This window comes from Poeciliopsis prolifica, unplaced genomic scaffold (genome assembly GCF_027474105.1).
Source record: "Poeciliopsis prolifica strain line A6 unplaced genomic scaffold, Auburn_PproV2 SCAFFOLD009, whole genome shotgun sequence".
Lineage (NCBI taxonomy): Eukaryota > Metazoa > Chordata > Actinopteri > Cyprinodontiformes > Poeciliidae > Poeciliopsis > Poeciliopsis prolifica.
In genome coordinates, this window is record NW_026562384.1 from 7,820,056 (window position 1) to 7,836,452 (window position 16,397).

Below are 16,397 nucleotides of genomic sequence, written 5' to 3' on the forward strand. Positions count from 1 at the left end.
GTCTACTGGTGCTCATTTTCTCTGCTTTCCATGTGAGCTGTGCCACATACTGTGCAGAGGGCTTTGCTAGGTAGTTAAAGAGCAGAGCGCTGTCATGTTTTCAGTTCTCTTCTTCGTCTCCTTTTCTGCTCCACCATCCCTCGCTCTCTCATTATCCCACACAAAAGAAATCTGGTCATGTATTACATTCACAACATGGAATAAAATATGCAGTATTGATTGGTTTAGTGACAATAACTGCCAACTAAACTAAAGCAGTAACAGTGTGTATGAACAGCCTGAACTACGATTTACAATGCTGCAAGTTCATTTTTCCTTTGTTTTCATCCCACATATCAATCAAATATACTTTTCTTTTAGGATTAACAAAGTTTGCACATCAGCTGCAACTCACTCACAAGCAGTCACGGGTATTTTGTCTTTGCCCTAAAAAACTCTGATTCATTGCTTCCTCTTTGTCTACCTTCCTCTGGATTATTCCTCAGTCTCTACTTCTAGTGATTTAGCTCCATTCATCTTCCCATCAACTCTGACCAACTTGTGACTGCTTAAGAAAAACATTCCCACAGCATGATGATAACACCGCCGTGTTTCATCATGGCTATTGTGTGTCAGTTAGTTACGAAAGCCAGATGGGTTCACTTTTGTATCATGTGATGAGGATACCTTCCCTCACCGTTAGAAATTGAATGACTTTCTTTAATGCTACTTTTCCATAATGTCCTGATTTATTTTCTTCCACTTGTCAATGGAGCACACTTTCCTGTCAGATTTGCAGCAACTGCACTCTTTCAAGAGGCTGATCAGCAAGCAGAGCAATCAGGAACAACAGCTTACATAAAACTACGTTCCTGCTTTTCAACAGAATACATTCAATAAAGAGTTAATATGAGGTCCTGTAAAATGTCCAGTCTGCTCATGTGTTTTGTTGCAGCTGAAAGAAAACACTTACAGGGTCAGGTGCTAAATAGTAGAAGGTATTTGCTACTTCAGTGGGAGAAAAGGATGCTCACTCATCTCTGTGCAGCACCAGAACTGAGAGAGGCTTACCTCTGTGAAATTCCATGTCAGGATCACATAATACTCCCACCGGCTGACTGTTCTTTTTTTGGCCATTTGATCATTTCTGTGTTGATTCCAATAGGGTTGCGCATTCACTAATCATCAGAAGAATAATCTATTGCAGCTGACATTGTACTTGTGTGTGCCATGCATAATTAGCATAGTAAACAAACTCCTTATAATGCTTGAAACAACGAGTATCAACTAACGTTATAGGCCATTATTGCCACCTACTTTAAGGAGGTGGCAGTTTCAAGTGTTTCTTAAATTAAGTTCCTCAAATTCCCTGCTGAAGAGTAGCATCCCCACAGTATGCTTCTGCTACAACCATGTTTCACAATGGCATTGTGTAGCACTTATTATTATGCCCAGAAAGATCAATTTTGATCTTAAGTGACCAGAGAACCTTATGCATGTTTTCTGTGCCCTCTACATATCCTCTACCAAATTTGAATTGGACTTCTCATGGCTTTAATTTTAAAAATGGCTTACAAAATTGCTTTCTATAAGGGCCAGATTTGTTTTCTATTGAGAACGCTCTCCTTGTAGGATAAGCAATGCTCAAACATCAGTTGCGTCTCCCGTCTGACCTCATTCACAGAAAGCTACAGGCGTTTTTCTTTGCTCCAAAAGTTATATCACTCGTCACTGACCTCCTTCCTTCCTTTCCTCCTTTCACCGGATTATCGCCCATTCTTTTCAGTCATTCTTTGTGGCCAACTTGTACCAAGAGCATGTGAAGGCATTGCATTGAGAATTGCACAACCCCCAGCAGCCACCTACCTACTCCATTAAATACGCACTCACTTGATGGGAGATTTGTAGCCAATATCCTGATTTGCATTACAGAAGGTAAGGAAGTGGTGTGGCTTGTTAAAGCACCGGCATGCTATTGATCGAAGTCCACGCTGTGTGCTGAATATAATAAGAGAAGGTTGGCAGGGATGGGAGACAAACAGGAAGATCTTAGTGCATTAATTTGGATAAATATAATTTTAAAAAAAAATACAGTAGATTAAAAGGAGACAAATTGTGCAAGTACGGGTGCTTTCTTTGACAGTACACAGCTGATCAAACAAATCGATAGAGTCCGCAATAAAAGAGCCATGTCCTCTAACACTTCCACATAGGCCAAAGTCACAGCACCTCACCCTGCATCACTTACCCTGCTGAACTGAAGGCTGCCATTAAATATGAACCACGCATCACTCAGCCCTCTGCCGCGGTGTGCAGCCGCATGAAGGGGAAAAGAGCACAGCCCGATGATTCACCTGCTCGGTACCGAAGCCGTTCCCTGACGCTGCGCTCAGACAAGGTCTACAAGCAGGAGCGGGTCGGTTGCACACAGAATGCAGGAATAAACAGGTGCTTCACAACCGTGTGGTGGGATGTAAATTAAAATTAGCCTCTGCTTTTGCCTTACCTGGTAAGTGGATAAACAACTGCAGGGGCTAAATTTGTCACACAAGAGTAAGAACAATAACAACAACACAAAATGTCTGTAAAATTTGCATCTTATCAAAATCGGTGCTGCCGAGTTAATGTGTATGTCTTGTTTTATATAAAGAAGCTATACGCCGCTCTGGAGTCACAGACCTTGAGTGCAGTGAAAATAGATTCTCGTCTTCAGCCTTAGGGCACCTAAACGTGTCTTTTCAGATTTGGTGATGGCTAGGTCTATGATCATTGAAGCGCTTCAAATTACATCAGGATGAAAAGGGGAAGGAGGTACATGGGATATGAAAAAAGAAAGAAAATTATATTCATTCTTCCCCCTTATCTACCTTTTACATCAGTGCTTGCAGATAGGGCTTAGAATAGGTAATGAGCTCAAGTCCCATCTGCCACATCCTCTGTAGGTAAAGCCAAGAGTCCTGTCTGTCATCCATAAGGTGTGGTGTCTTATAGAAGAGTGGTTTAATCCTTACACTAAAACATGTTTTGTGGGATTTTTTTTTTTCTCGTATCAGCTTGGAGAGCTGTGATTCATCATCAACTGCTGTGTAAAAATGACGTCTTGAGTTCAAGTTCTGAACTTTTGAAGAAGTCAATATATCATTGTGCGGCGAGACCACAGTGCAAACACACCGGCAGGTGCACACAATCAAAAACAGCCTGTCAATCACAAATGCAAACACATGGTGGGACTTACACAGACATGGCAGGCCAAGGTCGGACAGGGGTCAGCAGGTCAGTGATGTTTGAAGGGAAAGCGGGGATTGAGGTTTACAGCACCATCGCCATATGAACACATGACAGGAAGACTAAGAGGCTATTAAATCGCTTGCTTTTATGGGTGTAATAATCCCTGTCCTCTGCCAGAGAGTCCAGCTGAGCATCCAGATTAGGTGGGAGGTCTAACCAGAAGCATGCTGTCAGCTAATGCCAGGAAGCTCTCAAAGCCCAACAGGACTGCAGACATCACTTCATGTCGCAGTCAAAGCAACTGTTTGCTCCGGAGCTTAACTTCATGTGCAGTGACATTTTTTTTTTAAGAGTTTTATCTCATGTTTACTGTTGTGTTTGGAAGCTAAGAGATGTGACGATAGCATGGTCCTGGTGAAGTGATTCATGCTCATGAGATGAATGAACCTAACCCAGTGTCATTCAGGATGTTGTTACCATTTTGAGATATTTTAAAATAATTTTTTTTATGCCTGTGGTTCAAATTAAGTGCCTAGATGTGTAATTATTTTCTCTTATTAAATCTAGAAATTTAGCCTTTTTCCAAAACGGTTTGTATTTAAAACGTTTTTGTACGTATTATGAATTGCACCTGTCTCTATAAATCTTTACTTTTTGTGTCATTATTTATTGCACCTGTTTTAGATGGAACCACATTTCTGAGAAAGTGACCACAAAAATGTCCAGTGCTCTGTATTATATAACAGGTGTTATATAAAGTGTTGCGTCCTTACATGCTAATGAAAAGCTTAGTTTGCACTTCTGTACACACTATTTACCTAATCTCATAAAACTAATTTGCCTGTGAATTAAATAAATAAATCTCTAAAAAACTCATGGGAGTGGAAGAACAATCTGTGGCGTAAACCTCATCAGTGAAATCATCTGCTAACAACTGCCTTGTGTCAAGATGTCACAATACATCGCAGCAGGCGATATTCAAGTCAGCTCAGAGATAAATTGAAGATACAAGTGGGACTTGCACAATATTAGGCTGATGGTTACCTCGTTATAGTGGAATAGAGTATATGAGAAGATACAGACCATTACAGAAGTTTTCATGCCTTGAAACTTTTCACGTTTGTAACTTTACAACTAAGGATTCCATAGAGGTTTAAGTTGATAAACCAACAAATGTAGGTACTTTAACATTATTAGAAATCTAAATGTGGAAAATGTTCTGTTTGTCTGAGCAAAGAAGTGACTTCTGAGTCACTTCTTTGCGCCTTTTACTGCAAATACAATTGCAGGTGTTTTAAAATAATCTAAGTTATATATTGCTGCAGATAATTGACTGTAACCTAGTCGGGCCATTTTAACACATAAATTTCCTTTATTCCAAAACTATTCCATTGTTGCTCAGGGTGTGGTTTTTCTGGTGGAAGGTGAATATCCACTCCAGTGTTGAGGCTCTGGCTGTCTTTCCAATTGCTCTATATTTAGCTCCATCCATCTTCCCAAAACCTCTCACCATATTTCATGACTTTCTCCTGCCCATGATTCTCAGTGGGGATGATGTGTTTATAGTGATTTGCGGTGTTAGTTCCCACCATACTCAGAGTTTTGTATGTAGCATATGTGTGTGAAACAAGGTTTGGTCCAAGCTGGACATAACACCTTCTTCCATGTGTTTGTTGTGTCCCCTGCATGGTTTGTGGCAAACTGCAAACTGGATTTCTTATGATTTTGTCTTAAAATGTGACTTTTGTCTTTTCCATTTTGCAAACTGTAAAATGATGGACTCATAGTTGTCCAAACAAAAGATTCTCCCACATAAGCCGTGGACGTTTGCAGCTCCTCCAGTGTCACCACAAGTCTTTTGGCTGCTTCTCTGATCAGTGTTCTGCTTGTCTGGCCTAGTAGTTCAGAGAAACTGCCATATTTTGGGAGGTTTACAGTTTTTCTAATCAACTGCATTGGGGTTGCATTGAATCATAGGTGTCAGAGTTCAATGTAAATGCAATCCACACTTTGATTTTTATTTGTTAAAAATTCTAAATGCAAATTGCATTTATTCACGACTATGTGTAGGTCTATCAAAAATAATACAAATAAATACATTTACTGCTATAAAGTGACAAAATGTGAAAAAATCTGAATTCTGTTGAGGGGTTTTACATATAATCATCTCCTTTTCTCTCTCTTTGTAAAGGAAGTTCAGAACTAGTTCAGAACTAAGCAGTCTTTGTGTAAAAGTCTAACAAATCTGACTACATCTCTGTAAGCCCACATACAAATAGAGCAGGGTAACCGCAGAGATCTCAAAGCAGTCAGTGGTGAAGCCCAAAATTCACATAGGACCTCAAACCCCCCACGTTGAGCAGCAATTGGAGAAACCATTTAAAGGAATGTACCCTGTTTACTATTGACATTGCAACAATTACCCAAGCATATGTGTGTGTAATTAGATAAGGCAGCCAGTTGTTCTCTAATGCGGCAAATCAAATTAACTAAAGATGCCACATTGATTTCTTTGTGTTGCCTAAATTATTCATCTTCACTTGCAGTGAACCAGTCAGCCAGCCACCAGAGAGCTTTTTTAACTCCACTGCACCACTACACGCTTTCTGCCTGCATTCAGTGATTGTATTGCAAAATCCTTCCAAGTACCTTTTGCAAGAAATTGTCATATTTTATTTAACAAACTGGCTAATTTACTCTCTAGACTGGTTTGCCATGTTGTGGAAAGCACAGAAATCCCATCAATGGCGGCAGCTCTGACCTCCATTACTGCTGTCGTATTTGTGTGAGAAAGAGGGGGAGGGAAGCGACACTGATGTAAGAATTCATGAGGCGCTCAGGCTGCAGACAACCTCATCTCAAGCTGCTCCATTGACATCCTGTTCCCTGGCATGTTGCGCTTAGGGAGATCAATATGACCTTACCTCCACTGCACGCTCCTTTGAAACTTAATTACTGATATTCAGCTACAAAGTCATCATAGTCTGGCTGTCAATATTCATTGGGGATCATTACGGTCCTAATAAAAGAGGTTATTTACGGGCTGCTCTGCTGACACCAGCCCAGGTCCAGGAATCCAGCTCCAGCCATCTCAATTTGCTGTGCCTCTCTCTCTCCCTCTCCCAGAAGCACTGACCTGAAAAATAAAAATTGACAGCAGAGAAACAAACAGGAGAGAGGACGGAGGGTGAATTCATCGGGCTTTTCTTTTAATTCTCTTAGCTATGTTTGGAGGTTTTTCCAACCTGATCCAAATAAAAAAAAAAGAGGAAATAAGTAGCCATATCCCAAAATCCCTAACTAAATTTTCACTTTGGTTACCATCAATGTTGCACTCCAACCCACTGAGGAATATTTTATAACATTTATTTAAAAAAGGGCAGATTCTTGCTTTTCATTCCTCAAGCAGCCGGGCATTGTGTTTTTCAAGGCCATTCAGCTATGATTCACGCTCCTCCACAGAAAGCAATTTAATCCGCAGCAAAAGCAATATACAGCACTGCCGAGGTCCCAATCCTGACATTGTACGCCAACAAAGAGCTGTGTGATTGTTGGAGTTTGCTATATGTTAATTCATTCAATAAATCAATAGCTTCACTGTAATTGAAGTAGTTTGCTGTTTGACGCAACATGTTGAAAAGTGAAAGGCGGAACAGTGAACCCTGTGGATCAAATGAAGTACTGCATCCTCCTCTAGAACTATCCATGCACCCACACGCATGCTAAAAGACACATGTGCACGCACACAAGCATGACCGCACACTTCCCTTTGGTGTCTTGATTAATATGGTCTACCCTACATCAGTGCACTGGATGCCAGTATTCACTGCAATGCCTTCCGCGAGCAATTAGCAGAGAGGCTCCACCAGCATTGGATTATCCACAACAAAATGCCTCCTGACGCGCGCCCTAAAGACTGCTGACTTATTCATATGCATTTACTTTTAAAAGCCTCTGGCCTGCTTTTAAAGGCAGGGCTGCCTCAGAATTGAAATAAGATCAACATCTGGGAGGAAAAAGAGATGGGAGATGAGACATGCAGGCATAATAGGTCTGCAAAGAGGTAGCTGAAAGGAGTGGGAGAGAGGGGGAAGAAGGTTTGGAAATGATATTGGTGTCAGTTCCTCCTGCAGCAAAGACACCTGGACGAGATTTTAACTGCATTTTGTTGATGCAGGTTTTTGCTTTTTAATTTTGAAAGTTCTCCACTTGTTGCCACAATTATGGCAGATTTGGCAAAATATAGACTCTGACTCATAGTGATATGTTTTCTAAAGAATTATTATTTGCATTTTGTCCCTCTAGCTCTGAATATTATTAATAATTAAATTCACTGTCCGAATCTAATTTGTCTGTGTGCTTCATCTCTTTCTTGTCTCCAGGGACCCCAACAAACCAGTTCCCCAAGACACCAAGTTCATCCACACCAAGGCTAATCGTTTCGAAGAGGTGGCCTGGTCCAAGTACAATCCCCAGGACCAGCTCTATCTGCATATCGGCCTGAAGCCGCGTGTGCGTGACCACTACCGGGCCACCAAAGTGGCCTTCTGGAAACACTTAGTGCCCCATCTCTATAACCTACATGAACTGTTCCACTACACCTCTACGACCACCAAAGTGCCACCCCCGGAGACCACACCGAAAAGCGTGTCCACCAAGAGGCCCAATGGAAAAAACTGGCCCTTCAATACCAAGCGCCCCCCCATGTCGCCTACCTACAACAGCGAGGATAAGGAGTCTTGGAGCGAGGATGAGGAGACGGGGCCTCTTGTGGTCGACAACCCGAGAGACTATTCCACAGAGCTCAGCGTCACCATTGCGGTGGGAGCCTCGCTGCTGTTCCTGAATGTCCTGGCTTTCGCAGCCCTCTATTACCGCAAGGACAAGCGGCGGCAGGACTCCGGCCATGGACAGCCCAGCCCGCAGCGCCAGACCACCTCCAACGACATTGGTCACCACGCACCCGAGGAGGAGATCATGTCCTTGCAGATGAACCAGACGCACCACGAGTGCGAGGCGGGGAACAGCAACGAAGGGGCGCTGCGCCTGGCCTCGTTGCCCGACTACACGCTCACACTGCGCCGCTCCCCAGATGACATCCCCCTCATGACGCCCAACACCATCACCATGATTCCCAACTCCCTGGTGGGCATGCCCAACCTCCACCCATACAACACCTTCACAACTGGCTTCAACTCCACCGGCCTGCCGCACTCCCACTCTACCACCCGCGTATAGCTTTAAGGAGGCCAGGGTGCGGGGGGTGGCCAGCGCAGGCGGGAGAGAAGGAAGTGGTGGTGGGTTGGCGGAGGAGGAGCAGGAGGATGAATGAATTGAGGAGAGGATTGTGTTTTATAAATATCACAGGCAGGGGAAGGGCTGCGTGGGGGCAGGGGTGTGGAAGGGCAGGAGTGGGATTAAAACGTGCAGAGATTTAACTAGACTTTTACTATGACGAGAGCAGCCGAGAGCTCTCTGTGGATGTCAAGTTGTGCAGAGCTGCCAAAATCAAACTGCTTTCCTTCTCCAGAAAGAGGAGGAGGTGGTCTTTCTGCAGTGTTTTTTTTTTCTAAAATTAATCATTTTAAAAGCCTTTTTAAGCAGACTGAGGAGATATCAACACTTTTTTTTCTTGAATTCAGAAGAACAAAAAAAAAAAAATCAAAGAGAAGTGCTTTTTATTTCCCCATCCCTTCCTCCTGCGGGAGACATCTAGAATGACGGCCTCCGCGTCAATATTTGCGAATATTTTTAATTGCTTCTTTGTTTTCTTTTTACGTTTCAATGCCTTACTGAGCTCTTTTCTTTTCTGTCATTATTTCTCCTCCCTGAGACAATTCAGCGCGGAGTGTGTTACAAAGTAAGATAAGACTCAGAGATGAGAGACTGAATCCAGGATGGGAATCTAGAGGATATGCAGATGTAGAGATTTTAAAACCCATTTTGGGCAACTCTTTTTCTTTTTTTTTCTGTTGTTGTGGTTATTTTTTGTTTACTTCTCTGGTGCATACCAACGCAACAGCCACACAGACAGTGTTATCCTTTTTTAAACTAGAAATGATTTGTGTGAGACTGTTCTTGCCAAGACATGAGAAGGTGGAGATGAATACTACGTTACTGTGATTGTTTTAAAGAAAAAAAAAAGTGCATCTTTTACAGCCAATTTTATCTGTTGAGCTATCTAATTTTATGGTCACAAGGTGTGCACGTGCAAATGCTGCTGTGTGGTGTGTTTGAAGTGCATGTGAAAATGATTTTATATTTGCAGTGTGTAAGAGTGATCATGAGGTTGTGATAAAGAAAGAGAAATGATGTTGTAACTTGCCAATGCAAGCGTTCTTAGGGTGTGTGTGTTTGTATACATGCGTGTATGTGTGTGAGAGAGAGAAAGACAGAGTGTGTGTTCGTGCACCAGTTTTATTTTACTGTTCTGTTTGTTTTGCATCTTACTGTAGGTGTGGGGAGGGAGCAGGGGTTCTGGGAAGTGTAGGAAATGAGTACTTTCTCATGTTGCTGATTTTGGCTCAACACCAGTAGAGTTTTTCTGCTGCATCTCTGGGTGTCTGTCTTCGCAACATAGCACTTTTGTTGTTTTAAAAGTTCTATGTGTCTAATTTTTGCTTAATGAATACAAAATAAATATATTATTTTATGTCTAAGAGAGAAAAAAAATAGCTAAAGAATCAACTGAACTAACAGACATGATTCCATCGACTTTGTAAGAGTTCCTCTTCAACAGCAGACAGAGGCCTGTTTGCACTGACTAAACCTACATCAGTGCACACTTGTATTTCTTTGAATATATATATATAAATATGGGCATACATACATATATGTATAGGGCTTCTATGGAGATATCGTCCCCGTTTACGAAACTATTAAAATACAATTCAGGCTGAAACGGCCCAGCGTAAAGAACTCCCGTGTAAAGTTGTTGCCATTTGAAACATACCAAGCCCAAAAACATTCAAGGTGTCTTTGTAAGAGCTCTATATGTATATTTATGTATAAAATATTTAATATTTATTTATGTATACCAGATGCATACATGCTGATTGTGCCATGTGCCAAATTAAACTGTAAAAAATTAAGAATATAAAGTTTCACTAAACTTTTTCCTTTCTTGATCATACTTCCTTTCTTTTTGTGACTTATTTCCATTTCTAATGAGTTAAGGAGCTATCCTTGTGGCAACTGCAAGGCTCCCCCCCGAAAGGACTTCCTTTTTGCCTTCCTTCTTCCTCTCTGCTGCTCCTTCTCCCTCTTTCTCTTGCTGAAACCTTGGCAACTAAAAACACAGACTAACAGCTTGGGGCCTGTCTGTGTGCATGACTCCAGATTTTACTGTAATTCATGCAAAGTAGTGCTGCAGCAGTGGGAGATTGTAAAAAGATTGCCTTGATGCACTCACACGGCATCCTATTATATGTTAATCTCGTGGAGAAAACTGGATTTATTGATTCTGCGAACAAAACTGACAATTTTCATTTGGTGTCTCCGTGCAACCCCAATTCTCTACGAAGTGTGGTAATGCTATATCAACTTTGGAGTTTTGGTACCATAGAACTCAACATATTTCTGAAGTAGGCCATTACGGCTCCCCTTGGTATTTAATGATTGGTAACGCAGCAGAGCGAGAAGTGCAGTCTGGTCAGCTCATCAGTGATGTTGCCGGTAGCAGAGAGGAAGAAAGAAAGGGAGGGTCTATTTGAGGAAAATCATTTGGATATTGATATGACCCATTGTAGTTTTGCTCATTTTGCCTTATAAGAAGTTCACTTCCTGATTTGCGCCATCGTACAAAATGAGAAAACCTACGTTTATGTACAGGATCATTTACGAAAATCTCCATGAAGTATACAAGCAATCTAATTACAACAATCCTGCCATAGATTGAAACCCAAACAGTTGAAATAAAATAAAGACTTTTCAATACCTCAGCATTCAACAACGTTGTGTTTTATTGAAATGCAGCACTCTGCACATGCACTGGCAGTCCTGGTAAAGTCGTGTTAGCAGTGTGAAAATGAATTCTTCTTTTAATGAGATGATGCAATCTACAACTGAAAGGGATAAAGTCATTCTTTAATTATTGTGCATTCATTTTTTAGAGGGGCAAAAGGTTATGATTTGTTTTAACCCTTTAAAATCACTACAAAATAAGTATAGCTGAAATTTAGTGCATCTGTGGAACTACTTCGCCACGAGCCAAATCATCAAGAGTTCATATTAAAACAGAGAGGACAAGAGGTTGCATTAGGATCCGACTTCACAACACTAAAAACCAAAAATGGTCAGTTGAACTCAGATGTACATTTATTACAAATTATTTAGTCACATCTGCCAACTTAGCAGATTTCCTCTAGCTGTCAAGATACCCAACAAAGAAATTCACATGCAGAAAAAATATCAGGTGATAAGAAAAAGGAAAGAAAACAGCAGGAGCATCTTGAACGTGGCCACTGTAAATGGATTAGTGTGACACCATGCTAGCTCCATCAGAAAATATACTCATCTTTTAAATAGGTCACATCATTACCAAAGCCTGTAGAGGGCATTGTAGGTCACCCTTCATTTATAGACTATCTGCCTGTTTTTATCGTCATATTTATGGTCCCAGGGCTTAAATTTATTACAGGCACATAAATTAAAGATGCAAAAATCTTTTTTCAACAACACACAATTTATATCTTTAGATTAGTGTTTGGAAATATTATGGTGGATCAATTTTTCATTTTCTTTTATTTCTTTTTTTCTTTGTTTTATGTTATTTATTTATTTATTTATTTATTTATTTATTTATTTGATGAAATGATCCAGAAAAGAAACTCATTAAAACTCTACCGTTTCATCAAACATTGCACCACACTTCAGCACATTTCAGATTTTATTAACTTTAGTTTTTAACTGGTGTTTCATGAACAGGTGGCCATAAACAAAGCTCCAAATAAATGCTGCTTTTTAGCACCATGCTTTAAGGATTTGTGAATCACTAACAAGCTGCCATTTATAATCCTAGTCATTACTGATTGATTATGTGATAGATGCAGACAATCTGCTGATGAGACTGTCTAACTCTGGGTGAAAGCTCCAGAATTTTTTACAGTCAGGGTACCGTACATTGTGCCTCCTGTCAGCTTTTATTTCTGCGCTCATTTTTAAGAATGAAAGTTTTTACAACACAGAATGTAAAATGAAGTGGACTCTTTAGATGAGGGAGTAGGTTAACTTCCACTGATTCAAGCACATACAGGCATGCATTCTTTAAAAAGTCTCATACCACTTTGTCACTGAATTATTGTTGCCAATTATAAATTAGATTGATCTTAACGAAGTTGCTCTGACTTTCTGTTTAGTACCATGGTCCTGTTTTCCACTACATTTGAGCAGCATTTCTGTCCCAATGGAAGAAAAGCATCAACAGAGCTTGCCAGTGTTAGGTACCATGTTACAGCTCTGAAAAAAAAAATGAAGAGCCCAGTGCACTGAAAATCTAATGGTTATTCCACAAATAGTGATTTCTGAACTCCTCCTCAGTTAAAACATTAGTATTGTTGTTTCTTAATGAATGTGAACTTGTTTTCTTTGCGCTTTTTGAGGTCTGAAAGCACTCCATCTTTTTTTGTTATTTTGACCAAGACAAGATGATCAAAATAACAACTATCTTTGTTATTTTTCGCTAAATGAATACTAAGTTTTTGCTTGGAATTTCAGAGACTTGTCAGTAGCTCATAAAATAAAAGAACAATATTCATTTTATTCAAACATATACCTATAAAGAGAAAATCAGAGACACTGACTAATTTTAAGTGGTCTCTTTTTTCCACAGCTGTAAGTGCAAAAACTTCTGCTCTTGTTTACTGTGTATCCTACGTGGCTAATAGATCAAAAAGTGTTTTTTGTTGTTGTTTTCTTTCATATCTCATTTTATTTTTGACCAAGTGCAAACATATGCCACATTTTTTAGATTTTGATTCTCAAACAGTTTTGAAAATTCTGTTTTCGGTTCCCTTACTATTAACTTTCTGCTAGCACATCACATGACATCTCAATGGAATTACTGATTTTTGAGAGTAAGTTACCATAAAATGTGAAACAAAACAGTGAATGCGGTTAAAATTCGGCAGTGGAGGTTAGAGAAAACTTTCAAATAAAAAAAAACATACAGAAGGTTGCCATAATATTTTCAATCTAGCTTTAAAGCAGGGCAAATGTAAGAGTGCTGGCCAGGGTACACACGATGGCATCTGGGGCAAAGTTTTGGATACATTTCCCTCAGAAGAGCCACATAATTACACAAAACCACTGGGGAAACTCTGTGAAAACTCCAGCAAGACGAGATGAAGTTCGACTCGTCCTTTAATGACACCGAAATGTTGAACTAAATCAGCCCAAACGTCAGGTGACATGACCCACCGACAGGATGAGAACGAGCAGGACTCATTTTCGAACAGTCAAGATCTGTTTGCAGTTCATTGAGTGTGCGTCCACGAAGTGGCATCATTCATGGACGAGCTCGGAATACCCCGATGGGGTTTGTGACTGTCCTGACAGCGGCGAAGACAAACGTATTCTAGGAAATGGATGTGCCAAATTACACAGTGGCACCCGCTGGGACAGAACTGCAGGTGTGGCTGTGGGTTTCTTGCTGCGTGTATGTGTGAAGTTACTGAGAATTTTATTTTCACAGCAGAGAACGTCTTGTTAAGTGTATTTCCTCTCACATTTTCTCTCCCTTGCCTTCATCGCTTTCCTTTTGAGCCTCATTCGCCTTCATTTTCTGTTTTTCTTATTCAAATCTTCCCTATAGAAAATTCAGTTTTTTTTTTCTTTTTTCCAGATCTGTTTCTGTCTCAGGAAAACTGCCTCAGGAGCATCTTGCTTTAATTTAAACTTTCTTAGTTCCCTAAATGCAAACTTCTCGCTAATTTGGTTTCATTATCTTGAGTTAACATATCTCTGTGGACTAAGAGGTTAATAAACAGCCATCATTAAAAAGCAAGTCACTAAACGATAGCCTGCTCGTTTTAAATGTAGCTCCCTGCCCAGTGAGAAATAGCACTAATTTTAACTTTAGAGCTAAAAGTAGACCTCATTTAGAGATTGCTCGAAAGGTAAAATATGAGTTGTGCAGCAAGAATTGAAAACACAAAGATAGGATACACATTGTTTGTTATCCGGTCAGATCAGTAAGGAAATCACAAGACTGGTGATCAAAGAGTTGTGAATTTGAGACAGACTGTGGCTGATTTCTTGTTTTTATTCATATTGGTCCATCTTAGCAAACACAAGTGTGCATTTAGACTTCTAATAAGCATCTTCAACCAATCCTAGTCCTGTAATTCTTTCAAACCTTTGGTAAAAAAAAACAGCATAGGAATGGTGAAAACATGGTGATAGCAACATCATGTTGTACGAAGCTGGGCTTTTTCTTGCTCCACTGCAAAAACATCCTCATAAAACTAATTACGTTTATAAGGTTTCAATGTGACCAAAAATTAAATATATAGTATAGTATAGCATATTCCATTTTAATTCAAATGCAAGGACTTTATTTTTGGACATCACTGCAATCTGCATACATATGTAGGAAATAAACATAACCTTCAGGTCAATGAGTATAGCATCTGGATTCTTTGAGGACTGTTGCAAAACAAACACACCTTCATTTTTCTCTGTCCTGTGGAAACAAATATGGTCTTCCCTGAAAAACACTTAATCTGGATGGCAGCATATGCTGTTCTAAAACCTGAATACATCATTTAGGATTAATTGTGCCTCCACAGATGTGCAAGCTTCTCATTCTGCGTTCACTAATGCACCCTATGCCATTGCCAATGAACTCTGTCCTGTCATAAGTGAGAGAGAAGGCCTCAGTGATCTACACTGCAGAGTTCTGTATGTTTTTCGTGCAATCCTATTTGACTCCATAGAGAAAATATTTATTTTGTGCAAATTTTCCTTAGAAACCATCCGCTATAGATTCTTGAATGAATGTCAGAGAATAAGTATGTACCCTTTTTCCAGAGCTAGGCCTAAACACCCGCATTCCTGAAAGTGTTTCTAAATAATATTTAGTGAAATGTTGGTTTCAGCTTATTTGAAATGAAACATTTCAAATGTAAGGGCTAGTGTAATTTTCTGTGTTAATGCTTTTTATTACATCAACAATTTCCCACATTTAAATAGAAATTCTGTACTTTTTTTTTTTTTTACTACCTGAAACTAATTTTATTGGGACCAAATGCAATGTAATCCTATTGCGATAAAATTGACTAAAAAAAACACCAGTAATGCGCAATTGGTGATAATTTTTTTTAATGGGTCACATCTGTCTTATCACCAAGAGACTCTAGAAATTGTTGAAGGTTTTTGGACACTGGAGTACATTAGAACGTACTAGAAGGTTTAAATCTTTGTACTTTCTTGTTGTCTTTAAACAGATAAAATATAGATAATACATAAAAGTAAAGCGAAAACCTTTAATGACATGGTTTAAATGCAGCTTTGGGTGCAACAATCTGAGGCAGCACTGCAAAAATAGAAAAAGACCAAATGTATTGTGCAGTTGAGCAGTAAAAAGAGGCCAGTTTGGCTTTTACAGAAGTCCAATAAACAGGAGTAGTCACCATAGTTCATCTCATACAAGCATTCCCACCTGCCCTGGGCCTAAAGCTGCTTGTCGACTACATAATGATCTGCCCTCTATAAGATAGATGGCCTCAAGATTCCACTGAGGCTGCCGAGACTAAAGCCTGTATGCTGCTGGCGCGTTAGGGAAGTAAAGACAGCAGGCAACAAACGTGTTTTATCTCCAGTCTCATGCGTGGAATATGCGGGTATTATGAAATGCTGATTGATGGCTGACTTTTCTTACTGTCGGTTCCAATTCAGGGTGCAGGATGGGAAAAGACATTGAATAGCAGAATTCAAAATCTCCAGGATCTAATTCCGTTTTTCGTTCAGAGTAATACGTGGTCTAACCGTGGGTATTTTTGCAAAGTCGCTCCTTGTCAGCCGAGCCACAAACCCATCACTATCTTTGAGTTGCATCAGCGGAAGTTCACCATCAGATGGCAGTCCACTAATGCCTCTCTCAGATGTCTGCTGCCGACGACGTAGGAGGGTTGCATCAGTGGACCTTTAGTTTTCAGAACCTGGTAGCGCATGCAGCTCCTTTAGAGACTACA

The 16,397-nt window shown here is 40.1% G+C and overlaps 1 protein-coding gene across 3 annotated transcripts in view; it reads left to right on the plus strand.

The window, feature by feature from the left end:
* nlgn3a (neuroligin 3a) overlaps positions 1-11,147 on the plus strand; it is a 175,446-nt gene extending 164,299 nt beyond the window's left edge. For all 3 annotated transcript variants that reach the window (XM_055034166.1, XM_055034167.1, XM_055034168.1), the window contains one exon: positions 7,590-11,147. In XM_055034166.1, the coding sequence (XP_054890141.1) occupies positions 7,590-8,445 (856 nt within the window). In that variant the 3' untranslated portion in view covers positions 8,446-11,147. The remainder of the gene's footprint in view (positions 1-7,589) is intronic.
* The last annotated feature ends 5,250 nt before the right edge of the window (positions 11,148-16,397 follow it).